This window comes from Coregonus clupeaformis, chromosome 8 (genome assembly GCF_020615455.1).
Source record: "Coregonus clupeaformis isolate EN_2021a chromosome 8, ASM2061545v1, whole genome shotgun sequence".
NCBI lineage: Eukaryota > Metazoa > Chordata > Actinopteri > Salmoniformes > Salmonidae > Coregonus > Coregonus clupeaformis.
This window is the reverse complement of record NC_059199.1, coordinates 23,879,807-23,893,190: the sequence shown is the minus strand read 5'-3', so window position 1 is coordinate 23,893,190 and position 13,384 is coordinate 23,879,807. Positions and strand designations below refer to the sequence as shown.

Here is a 13,384-nt window from a genome sequence, read left to right as displayed (position 1 = left end):
ACTGTGGGAAGCATTGGAGTCAACAATATTAGGAAGGTGTTCTTAATGTTATGTACACTCAGTCTATATGTAGATATCTTTGTTATAAAGAATGCTATAATTCCCTTGATGGATTGATGCTGAATGTACAAAAAGGCTCATCTTACCCCACTCTCTCCTACATACATACATACATACATACATACATACATACATACATACATACATACTGACAGATAAATTAATGAATGCATATTTCACACAATAATTATTACATATTAAATCACAGTACTGTACATCCCCTGTAAGCGAACATGTCCACACACTCAGAGAAAGAGAGAGAGACTTAATTTGTTCTTGGAAACAAACTGCTGTTAAATTATTTAGTTGTTCCCTTGCTTTAAGTAAATTCCCTCATTAAAAAAACAGCAACAAAACAAATCAGCATGACCCAGAGTGGGAGAAAGTAGGTCGCTAGCAACAGGCTCACTCCACTCCCACCACATGCTGGGGAGAGCTCTCTCTCTGTCTCTCTCTAATGGATAGGTACATCCAAACACACCTTATACACACTCACATGATAAATAACACACATTGGCTCGTATCCACTAACTATCGGACACGGCCTCCGATTTGAGGTGATATAAGCATGTACACGAGCACACACAAAGACAGAAACACACACAGACTGCAGTTTCAGCAGAACTGGCTATGCTCCGTCAACAGGTGGAAAACAGCACAACATCGCAGTATAGCAGTGGCAAATGGAAAACAATGCACCCTTTCACTACCCTAATTCTCGTGTGTGTGTGTGTTTGTGTACATTATGTGTATGTGTGTGTGCATTTTGTGTGGGAGGGTGCAATCTTCAGTATGTATGTGTGCTTGCATATGTGTGTGTGTTTGCCTGTGTGTGTGTGTGCCTGTGTGTGTGTGTGCCTGTGTGTGTGGGTCTCTATTGAATAGCTGGTGGATTTTTGCCTACAAAGTGTTTGTGTGTGTGCATATTTTCATATGCGCGTGTGTGTGTGTGTGTGTGCACCACAACCCTGACAGTGACACTCATTCAACAGCTCACTGAGAAACTCACACCAAGATCCCAATCAATGCCAACATCAGCAATTTTCACATTTTAAAACCCTGAGCCTGTAACTCATCACTCACAGAGGGATAAATAAATATTGGTCGGGACAGTCGAGACAGAGACAGGCTAGATTAATGGCGGCCATATTTTACGCTGACGCCCCTTGGGTAGGTAAACAACATGGTTGCCAGCAGTGCAGAGGAGAGACGAGGCTATAGGAATTATTTCATAAGAAACTTGTTTATTTGCTGTCTGTCTGTTGACGGTACTTAGAGGAGTGAGAAACACGATGGGCCGCTAAACGGTTCCACTGGCTTGATAATGGCTTGCATTTATGAGGTAGTTTTGGTTGGGTTTCAAAGTGTTTTACATTTAGGGGGTTGGGGGTGCGGGGAGTAGGGCCGGGACGATACCAGTATTGCAATATTTTCTCCGTGGCAAAAATGAAAACACGAAGCAGACCAAACTCTTTGGTCCTTTACAAATCTGCTCTATGTAAAATATTGTGTCTGTTATAGCTTGGAAAATAAATAAATGTGACTCTGGATGACAACATAATGATGTTTGTTTCCAACATTAGGGCTGTTTTCCTAAAGAAGTTAAAAACTGCTTAGTGTTTTGTTTCGTTACCACAATACTAACGAGTATCACGATACTGGTATCATCCCGGCCCTAGCGGGGAAGTCACCTGAACTATCTAGCCCAGAACTGTGAAGGACCCAACTGGGTGATGCATGGTACCCATTTTGCACCAGAATGCTCTCCACACATTGGCAGATTTCCACAGTTGGTTGGGAACATAGGGCTCTTTTAGTAGCTCTGGGGGACTTTCTATTGCTCAGATATGCACTGATTTCAGGTCAGCTCTGTCCACGCCCATCACAACCTGAACAGTTCATTTAAACCCTTAACAACTAATTTATGATCAGTTCTCTCTACCCACAGCCTTAACCATCTCTATTACGAACATAACAACAAAACTGGCCCCATACCATTTCCTAACAACACAAAACCACACTCACCTCAACCGTCAAATAGAGGGGATGCTGGTGCCTGAACCAATCATGGCCTTTCACACCCAAACCACTGTAGGAATGATATCCAATCAGATGCCAGAATGACCACAAGCATAAACATACATTGAAAGCAAATATGTTGCTGGAATGAAGCAACCCATTGTAATGTGTCAAATGTTTTCAGATCTTCATAATGCATGTCAAATAAAGTTGGATTTGATTTGATTAAAAGCCATCAATTCCATTCCATGCTATCACCCCCATCTGCCTATACCAGAGAGGACAAAATATGGCACCTTTTGACCACCAACGCAATTATAACCACAAACCACTAACCTTAACAGAAACCATTTACCCTTACTTTTACATTTAAATTATGAAAAAAACAACAGATAAATAGTTCATGTACCAGGTCATCTTAGTTGACAATATTGCCACTTGTGTCGGATCCTTTCTAGCATGGTTTTCTACCAACAGTCTACCAACCGCCTCAAGTCAAGTCCTGAGAGGAATGTGTACAGAATATGGGTACTGTTATGTTACAGTTGGATTTGCTAGAATGTCTTTCAGTGTGACTGACTGTACTCCAACACCAACTCTCCATTCCTCTATCTCTATCCTCTCAGGTTTGATTACCAGGAGCTGCTCCACAACTCCACCTTCTGCCTGGTTCCTCGGGGTCGTCGCCTGGGCTCCTTTCGCTTCCTAGAGTCTCTACAGGTAGGATGCCAAATACTGATCACAATAAACTAACATGGTCTTAGAAGAATGCCAAATACTGCTCCCAATACACTAGCATGGTCCTAGAAGAATGCCAAATACTGCTTCCAATACACTAGCCTGGTTCCAGATATGTGACCTGTTTGTGATGTCTTGCCAACTCCTATGACCAACTCCTGGGACCAGGCTACGAGTACGAATACAACTCTGAACTATCAAGATTATGGATTGACGTGGATTGTGTTATCAGTTACACTATTAGTATCATAGCCACACTCTGCCCAACTATCGTATGAAGATCTTTATGTGCTGTACTAACGTGTACAATTTATGGTGGTGTTGGCTGATTTGCTACAAGAAAAAAAGAAAGAAGGGGGTGGATCTTTGGTAAATATAACGTTGAAAGGGTTTACCTTTCATCAAACTCAGCTTTAATAAACCATGTAGTAAATTAAATAATGATCTTAGATGGACTGTATGGATTTACCACCCATGTTGATGTTTTGGTGATGGAGCTGTGTTCATGGTTTTACCTACCAATGAACCTCCCAGACTCTTGTATTCCCTGGCTATCTCTCTCTCTGAGTCTCTCAATGGTCCGGAAGCTTCCATAGGGGTGCCAGCCTGCCACACTGCTGATCTGAGCTTAATGGGCAAATCCACTGAACGCAGGGCTTGGCAGGGAAGCTCACTCTCACACAGCTAACTCACTCCTCCGCACTCACTCCCCCACTCTCTCCCTCCTTCTCCCTCTGTTTCTCTTCCCTTTCTTCCTCTGTCTCCTTTGCTTTTCCATTCAGGCCAGTCTGAGATTTGTAAGATCTCCTTTTACTCTCCATGCCAGCCCAAGCCCACAAAAGAATGGGCAATTACCAGTGTGGTAGGAAACTTACTGCCACGTTCCAACTCTCGGTACATACACTCCTGCGGGGGCACACACACACACGGACAAATGGCTGAGTACACACACATACACACACACACACACTACCCCTGATGCTCCTCTCTTCATCTCCCAATGCAAACTACCAAAAAACAACAACACACATATCCCCACATGCTGAGCTGCACTGGGATCCAGTCAGGGGAAAACTTCTTAGTCAGTCCGCCTCAAAGCACCTCATCTCTGGGGAAATGGCTCAGGCGAGCCCCAGGCTTCACGTCAGCTCTGGAGGCCTCAACGTCTGGCTTGACCCTGTTACCTGGAGCGTAGCCTAGCATATCTTAGTGTTGTCTGCATGGCTGCCTGAGTGAGGGCCGGTCGCTGGTGAGGCAACTAGCGGAGCTTCAAACCGCCAGAGGGGGAATCTCAGTCGGAGTCATCTGATCTCAGTCTGAAGCTGGTTCTGGCTGCTCTCCTGTGATTTAATTAGATAAAGAAATAAAACCAACACCCAAGACCGCAGCTTAGAGAGAGAGGGAGAGAGAATGAAGGAGGGAGGGAGCTGAAAAAAGACAAGTAGAACAACATCAAAAACCTGGCTGTCAGTAAACAAGGGGATACAGCAACATCAAACACAACTTCAATAAACCATGATGTATTATCCCCCTCCTCTCCCCATTTCTCTCATACTCACTCCCTCTCTCCATCCTCCCAGTGTAGTGTACTTAATTAGCAGACTAGGAGTTTGTTAAATCAGCGTGTGTTTGTGTGTGTGTGTAACGCAGCAGAAGTTTGGTCTCTTTCTCTCTAGGGCCCCAAGGGGCTCCTGGGACTGTTAAGATAGTAGCTGTGACTCATGCAACCTCCCCGAGAGAGTGTCACACACACACACACTGCATCATTAATTTCATGATCTGCTCAGACTGCCTTATTGAAGTACCAGCTGGTACTATATGGTGGTATGTGTCAGAGACGAAGACTGGAAATCTAGACAACGTATTTATATTGAATGTCTACCACAAGCAGAGCAGATGAACAATGGTAGCATTACCAATTACCCTTTCCATTTCCTGTCTTTGTCTCCTTGTCACACTGACTCAGTCTTTCTCCTTCTGTTTCCACTCGCTCTCTCTATATCTCTCTCTCCGTCTAGGCGGCATGTATTCCAGTGTTGCTCAGTAATGGTTGGGAGCTGCCCTTCTCTGATGTCATCCAGTGGAACCAGGCTGTCTTAGAAGGAGATGAGAGATTGCTACTGCAGGTAACGCGCGCACACACACGTGCGCACACACACGCACGTCCCGCACGTTTACAGCAGTTCTGGAATCAATACTGTTTGAACCCAGTTGATACAGGAAATAACCTGACGTCCAGCTAGATAATGAACAAAAAAATATATAGATATGTTGGAAAGGACATCATAGGACATCGAATTGACAGATTCAAAATGGAATTGACCCAAAACAACATTAGGCCCACATGTGCATCCATATACCCACACACATACGCTCGCATGTACACACTGTGACGTCACGAGAGGCTACACAGCTTTCAGCGGGATTGCTCAAGTAGTGCAAGGAGACCAGGTTCAACCAAAACAAGGATTTTATTAAAGGTCTTGGGAAACTAACGAAAGTATAACACAATTCTGTTCTCTGGTGGCTCTTTAAGGGTTAACAGTTCAGGGATGTCTCTTCCACATCCAAAATCATAACTCTCCCTCGCTCAAATAACTTTTCCCCAGTCTTACTGTATTCCACGTTGCAGCTAGTGGCCAACCCAGCAAAACGTCCTTCCAAATGTCCCACACGTATTTCCACAGGTGCATATATCCAAAGGTGAGTATTTCCCAAAGGTAAGTATCTCCAAATCCTTATATTCCTCATGGAAGTGGACGTGCAGCACTCTTGTCCTCCAGAGAGCCCAGGTTGGAGACTGTCTCTCTTCCCTTCCCAAACCTTCAGCTCATCAGCTCCTGATTTGTTTCAGCTGCGTGGGAAGATTGGCCATAGAGGGGTGGAGTTCCCGACCATACCAGCAGATGGAGCCATAGCTGTCTGGGTTTGCAGCCATCTCAGGGGGATGTAACGTCCCTCCAGGACACAGCCTCTCGTGACATCACAACACACACACACAAACACACGCACACACACTCCTCCCCCTCACACACTCTGACCACCCACAAGCATATACATGCACACACAAACACACACACGTGCCCCGGGGTTAGGGATGTGGAAATTGAGTTTTGAGGGAATAAAGCTGGTGACGGGAGGTTGAATGGGGCCAAGCACATCAGAGAGACAGGAGATCATTGAGAGGTGAATCTCTCTTTCAGATCTAGAGATGAGAGGAGAGAGAGTGAGAGGGAGGAGATAGAGAGAGGGAAAGAGGAGTAGGATATAGGAAAGGAGGAGGGAGGCCCTTTGCTTCCTCAGGTCCCCATCATTAGAAAAGCTGTTATATGGTAAAGATTAGGTTCTAGGGGAGTCAACTGGCTACCTGACTGGCCTTTTAACATCACTGTAGAAGATGCAGACTTCCCTGCTAGGCTAACTTGATTTAATCATAATCAAATCACATGGCCATTTAGCAGATGTTTTTATCCAAAGTAATCGCCTGTTGTAGACTTACAGGATAGGTGAGTCAACTGGATATATTTCCTCTTTCTCCAGCTAGCTGATGCATTCATGGTATTTCGTTTAGGAGAGTGAACGGGGTGAATATGGGCGTGACCCCCTTTATTTTCCTCTAGTACAGCGTAGTGTCATCGCTTAACTTACCTGAAATGTAATTCAGGTAAACCATGTGTGAAGTAAGAGTACTACCTCTGATGGAAGTAGTCTGCACTATAGACAGAGCTAGGTGAGCTAGGATAGCTGCTGGGCACCTGTCCTGAACCGTAGCTCTTCCTCTGGCAAAAGAATACCATTTATAGTGGATTAGTGTCTGACCTGTCTTCCTCTATAGTACGGGTTATTGACTGTCAGAGCAGGTTGAGTCGAGTCGAGAATAAAATGCTAGGGGCTTTCTCTTTCTTCACACACACATACACACACACACACACACACACACACACACACACACTAATGGCTAGGTGTGTGTTTCATATCAAAGGGTTTACAGCCTTGCAGGTAAAAATTGAACATTATACTGTAAGAAAACGTAATTATTTTACAAGGCAGTTAAGAGAGCAGTGTCATTCTATGAAGTACATTTCATTCTGCAACATTCTGATTGTTTTATCCTGTTGAATACATGACCTTGCCTGCTGTGCTCTCCCTTTTCTATCTCTCTCAACCCTCCTATCCTCTCTCTCAACTTCCACCCTCCCTCTCTCCCTCGTTCTTCCTCCTCCTCTCTCTCCCAGGTCCCGTCTACAGTGCATGCGGTGGGAAATGAGCGAGTCCTAGCTCTGAGGCAGCAGACCCAGATGCTATGGGAGGCCTACTTCTCCTCCGTGGACAAGATAGTCCTCACAACACTGGAGGTAGTTGATAAGGAGTGTAGGGTCATTAGGCACCAAACGGGAGTAAGGGTACTGAAACAGGAAAGGACTATCTGGACCAATAAGAAATTCTTGTTTTTGTTTTCTGTTGCAAAATGTTTTTCTATAGTGTGCTCTAATGAACGACCCAGAAACTGAGAGAGAGAGATGGATTTTCCTCAGGTTCATTTGTATGGGATTGGATTGGATGTTTTGTTCTTATACTGACACCAGTTGGTCAAAGTGAGGAAGTGCAGATAGCTGCATTTGTATTCTTGAGGTGATTGCTTCAGTTTTACACACAAAGTTGGCCAGCCCATATGGGCATAGATAATGATGGTTTGAACATATGGGTACTTCAGGGCGTTCTAACAGATTAACATACGTAGCTCCCCTCAAACCTCACCGTGTCATCTCTCTCTTGCTCTCTCTCTCTCAGATAATTAAGGACCGGGTGTTCTCCCACGTCTCCAGAAATAAGTACATGTGGAACGCCCTGCCAGGGGGCCTGCTGGTCCTGCCAGAGTACTCCACTCACCTGGCCCACTTCCCCTTTTATTACCTGAGTCTAGGTAAGGAACCACACCAGACTGGACTGGACCGGTTCCGACTAGTTCAGACCAACCTCACTAGACTGGCTCATCCTTATAATTATTCATCCTCAATAGGGTCTCCTCTGATAAAACAAAAATAGACATTTCTTAAAGTTTATAATTATTTGGCTCCTACATTAATGTTACTACTTTCATATATGCAAAGCTGTAATGTACAAGGTAGATAGTAAAAGTGAATATGGTGTAATTGCAGACCGCAATTCGGGGCGTAGGTGTCAATTCTTGATGTGGGTGTTCCCTAATATCAGGAAGCGCTCATTGATACCTGCCATTAGTCAGTTCCGGTGTTATCAGACTGATGGTTTCTTGACACAGATGATTTGTTTACATAGCAGGTTAGGATAATTAACATGGCAGGTTAGGATAATTAACATGGCAGGTTAGGATAATTTCCGTGGCAGGTTAGGTGAATTACGTGGCAGGTTAGGTAAATTAGTGTGGCAGGTTAAGAGACTGAGGTTAAGGTTAGGTTTAGGGTTAGGCTTAGCTACAATGTTACAGTTGTCAACAACTGTTGTCCCCGACACAAAAGATACAGCAACGGATCAATGGCAAGCATCAACGGGTGTAATTTGACATCAAGAAACGCCGATATCAGAAAACGCCCCTAATTGCAGTCTGCAATTACAACCCTTCTTGTAAAAGTAGAAACTCTTCTCCCTTACCTTCTCCTCCCTCCTCATTCCTTCCTGCAGGGGTCAGTCCTGGTCAAGAGTTCACAGCCATCATCCATGCCGTTTCCCCATTGGTCTCCCAGTCTCAGCCAATCATGAAGCTGCTTCAAGTGGTCTCCAAGTCCAAATACTGTTCACAGGTGAGTGTGTTTTAGCGTGTCGGTGAGTAAGAGTTCATACGTAGCAAATAGACAGCTCTACATTGCTTCATTAAGCCTAATAACCCTTATGCTTATTGTGTCACACACTATTCCTTCCCCCTCTAGATCATCATCCTGTGGAACAGTGAGAAGCCACCGCCCCACAGGAGTAAATGGCCCCCCATGCCTGTCCCCCTCACTGTGACAGACGGTAGGAGGAAGGTAAGTGACAATGACGAGTCGCCAAACTCCCCAGTCAGGCCACGAGTGACAGAATGACAACCCCCCCTCTCTCACAGTGAATCTATGGGAGTAACCTCCTTCCTTTGTCACTGCTTGTCATTCACTCATCCTCTTCCCCCATACCACAGAGGAGCGGACAGTGTCCATGTCATTCCTTCATTCTCCAAAACACAAACCAACCACATTGAAACCTAACAAGGAACGGAAATGACCGTCTCTCTCTCTCAATGCCCCTCTCTCCAGACGAGCAGTCGTTTCCTGCCCAACGTGGCCATAGAGACAGAGGCAGTGCTGAGTCTGGATGAAGATACAGTCCTGCTGACCAGTGAGGTATGACCTTCCTATACAACAACACACTGTGGTAGAAAACACACACCCACACGCTTTAGCCATCTAACTGTACTCATTCTTACCGCAGGTGAACTTTGCTTTCTTGGTGTGGATGAGTTTTCCTGAGCGCATCGTGGGCTACCCCCCCAGGAGTCACTTCTGGGACCCAGTGAAGAATGTGTGGGGGTACACCTCCAAGTGGACTAACGAGTACTCCATCGTTCTGACAGGAGCAGCCTTCTACCACAGGTACTGTAACCAAAGAATCGGCCTCCCCATTCAAGTCAACCACTCAAATTGACAGGGTTAGAGGTTCCAAGCCCTTTCTATGGATTATATTTCTATGACTAACATTATAATCTACTGACACACAATAGAACAACATAGTATTCAAACTAAAAACATTAAACAGATGGTCTATGAGCTGTGGCTACTACATGAGGTCTCTTAATACCCTTGCATTTTGCCCTTAGAAGAAAGTATTACCAGGTTTAATGTATAGTTCAATATCAATACCCCAACCAACAAGATCTGACAAGTAGATACATACATTGGCTACATCACCTATTTCTTTGCTATCTCTCAACCTTCCATTTCCTCTCCATCAGGTACTATCACTACTTGTTCTCCCACTACCTGCCCCCCTCCCTGCGGGCGCTGGTGGACCGCACCTCCAACTGTGAGGACATCCTCATGAACTTCCTGGTTTCCGCCGTCACCCACCTGCCGCCAATCAAAGTGGCCCAGAGGAAACAGTACAAGGATCTTCCCAGCCCACAGGTGAGGCCACACCCATCGATGGTGAATCTGACCAATGAGCTGCCCAGCCCACAGGTGAGGCCACACCCATAGATGGTGAATCTGACCAATGAGTGCTCATTATTAGTTCTTTGTTACTGTAGTCATGACTGATATGATATCAAAGAATGGCAGCAGTATTGGTGTCCAAAACAAAGACAATTAAATAACTTTTAACAAGGGTTAGACAGAGTTACATCAGTAATATATATTGTATAAAATAATAATTGAATCATTTTCTGCGCCCTCAGGCACAGAATAAAGTTTTATGTTATTGCGGTGAGAACACACAATAATAATCAAGAGCAAACCTTTCTGTTCAAATGACCTCGGCTGAAAGTCAGCCCGTTGCACAACCTCAACAAAACCATTTCCTGTAAATGTCTGCTGCCTATAATTGACAATTGCTGATAAGAATGACAACAATTTATTTTTTTATGTGACAGTACCTTACTCAAGTCTATTTTAGTGAAGATGAGATTGTCCCAGAAAGACAAACAGACAGTGTATGTCAGCCAGTATGTCACAGACTGAAGGTTATGTCTTCCTACTCTATCAGACTGGAGATAAGAAAAAGTTCTGTGCAACCCTATGTGTCCGACGTGAGATCAACTAGCCATCATAATTGTAACAGTTCCCTAGTTTTCTGACAAGCAATATACATATCAGTCATATATCTTTATCAGCCTATAGATAAGATTGAGGCATGAAGTCACCAGTAATTATCTACAGTATACATTCCCACAGTATACAGAACCATAACTATATTTCTTCATCCCGTCTGTACATTGATGTGATGTGCAACTTTGCGGACGAATACCTTGGTTTCAAACTCACCCTCTTTTTCTCTCTCCTCCATATCCTCTTTTTCTCTCTCCTCCTAGGGTACGAAGATGAGTGCTCCATGGGCCAACCCAGAGCACTTTACCCAGAGACAGGAGTGTGTGAACAGTTTCGCCAGCTGGTTCGGCTACATGCCCCTGGTCCACTCCCAGTTCCGCCTGGACCCCCTGCTCTTCAAGGACCAGGTGTCTGTCCTGCGCAAGAAGTACAAGGACCTGGAACGTGCCTGACGGACCAACAGATGGATAGGGGAATACAGTGTGGAGGCCTGGTCTGGTGATTAAATGTAGACAGACAGACAGACCCTGGTGGACTGATCTGATGATAAAAGAGGAAGAAAGGGGACCTAAAGCTAAGAGATAGACTCTGCCTCCAGGGGTCTGAGACGACGGGCTATTGGAGGAGGAAACATATGGAGAAGGCCTTATGTCCCCTGTGATTGGTGCTCCATTGGTAATGGATGGGTGAATGAACACTTGTTGAAGATGTCAACCACTCCCATTGCAGTCTGAATGGAGGGGAACAGTATTTAATGTCAAAGGAAGGCGCCAAGCGGACAGTTGCTGGTGCAGTGCACTCCAGCTGGCGTATTTCTACAGTACATCTGGGAGTTGGGACGGTCGCAAAGCAATTGGTTCATTTCACATCACGTAACTGTAAGACCAATAAAAACATTTCCCAAGTGCAAATGGTGGTATTCAACTCACATGTAGACTTTTGACAAAGCATTACTTCAAATGCATTCACCAGACCCTTCGAAGTATCAAAGGCAAAGCAAACATTTCTCATAAAATCAGTGTTTTTACAATGTATTTATTTTGTAGAAAAAGACTATAACCTATTGCTTGTGATTTCTTTGAGATCCTGCATAGTGTGCAAAAATAGATTCACACGCTTGATACTTCCGATTCCTCAGCAGTCGGCATGCAAGATTCTCAACCCTTAAGGTAAACAGGTGTGTTGCCCAGCACTCAGGAAGCTAATCGCATTAATGATGCTAAGACACACACACGCACACCTGAGATAAATAGCTGCCATGGGCTAATTTGCGATGAGATCCCATTGTCTTCAACTCAGTTCACAGGTGACACTCACTAGTGTTGGTACACAAAGAATAAGGGCAGACATTAAGCACTGACACTAGATCAGCCTCTTGTGCACGGTGGAATTCATAACCATGAATTCAAGTTTATTTAGCTGGTCCTGAGTCAGTGATTATCACCCCAAAAAAGGCTGGAAAACATATGTAGTAAAAAAATATATAAGTAAACTCAATTAATTCAATGTCTCTAAAAGCACCATACTTTAAAGGTAGATCACCCAAAGCATCCAGCGGTCTATCTCACACCAGAACAACAATGGTTGGAGGTACTAGGGAGTTTTCTGGGTCAGGAAAAACTCATGGCCCCTAGTGGGAGGGCATTGTGAAGTGCAGTGAGAGAAGGTTGGAGGGAGGGGGTGAGGTCATCTGTGATGTCATTTCCTGAGTGTCAGCATGGCGATGACGTCCCATAGCAAGTTCCTCATCTGGTCCATCAGAATCTTCATCTCCTGGTTCTTCTGCCTCACCTTCTGTGGATGGGACCATAACACACAGAACCCAACTAGAATCAAGGAAATGTACTGTCTCTGTACTAACTATTGGTTGTCATCCAACAAACAATATTGAATCAGTGACATACAGAGGAAGCGGACACGTCACAAACCTCCAGCACTTCTTGTCTCTCCTGGTTTACAGCTGGACTGCAGGGCTCCACTCTCACAGGGGCTATCTCTTCTCCTACATATGGCACCAGCTGCAAAGAAGACGTGTTATACACCAAGTTCCTCACATCATTGACACGCATCAAAACAACTGCACGACAAGTAATATTGTCAAAGGTGACAAGGTACAGATAGACAGAAAAACAGGTAGAGCTTGTGTATAGACAGAAAGCCAAACGTGCCTGATTCACACTAGAGGGCTGACCCGAACCGTACTGTGCTGGCTAGGATATTTTATTTTTTACATGATCCATTCCAGCATGGTTCCAGCAACTATGGTGAATGCATAACCAAGCCAGCCCAGTACAGCTTGGATGGGGTTAATAGAGTGAAAGGGGAATGGAGGGATTTTGTACATAAAAATTGAATTGAACCCTACCTCTGAGGGTTCTTCCTGCAGGTCAGAGGTCATCTCCACACAGAGGAGGCGGAGCTTGCGGAAGAGCAGGGCCAGCTTACTGAGATGCTCCTGAAGTTTCCCGAAGCGGTCCTGATACACAGGCTGGCTTTGGGTCACCCGGATAGGCATCTGACAGACAGGAGTAAAGAGGGAGGACAACCACAGAATGAGGCTAAATAGTATGTTGTATATATACTATAAACAGTATTACTTTATATTGAATCTCTATGCGGAAACGCTTGATGAGACCGACAGACAGCTCAGCTCAGTACATCATTCTTTAATTAACCTTAATTCCATCAGGGCAGGTGGTACTGCTGCTGCTGGGGGAGAATCCCAGCCAGACCAGGCCCCTTTTGAAGTAAGGGTGTAGCCATATGGGACCTAGGGAGGGGAAAAGGGGAGGTAG

The 13,384-nt window shown here is 44.8% G+C and overlaps 1 protein-coding gene across 3 annotated transcripts in view; it reads left to right on the top strand.

The window, feature by feature from the left end:
• LOC121571482 (exostosin-1c) overlaps positions 1-12,137 on the top strand; it is a 112,800-nt gene extending 100,663 nt beyond the window's left edge. For 2 of the 3 annotated variants that reach the window (XM_041882965.2, XM_041882966.2), the window contains exons 3-12: positions 2,706-2,799; positions 4,836-4,943; positions 7,053-7,172; positions 7,609-7,741; positions 8,479-8,597; positions 8,724-8,819; positions 9,084-9,170; positions 9,259-9,419; positions 9,779-10,004; positions 10,853-12,137. In XM_041882965.2, coding sequence (XP_041738899.2) covers positions 2,706-2,799; positions 4,836-4,943; positions 7,053-7,172; positions 7,609-7,741; positions 8,479-8,597; positions 8,724-8,819; positions 9,084-9,170; positions 9,259-9,419; positions 9,779-10,004; positions 10,853-11,041 — 1,333 coding nt within the window. In that variant the 3' untranslated portion in view covers positions 11,042-12,137. The remainder of the gene's footprint in view (positions 1-2,705; positions 2,800-4,835; positions 4,944-7,052; positions 7,173-7,608; positions 7,742-8,478; positions 8,598-8,723; positions 8,820-9,083; positions 9,171-9,258; positions 9,420-9,778; positions 10,005-10,852) is intronic. The other variant, XM_041882967.2, reaches the window with a different exon arrangement.
• Positions 12,138-13,384: the final 1,247 nt, after the last annotated feature.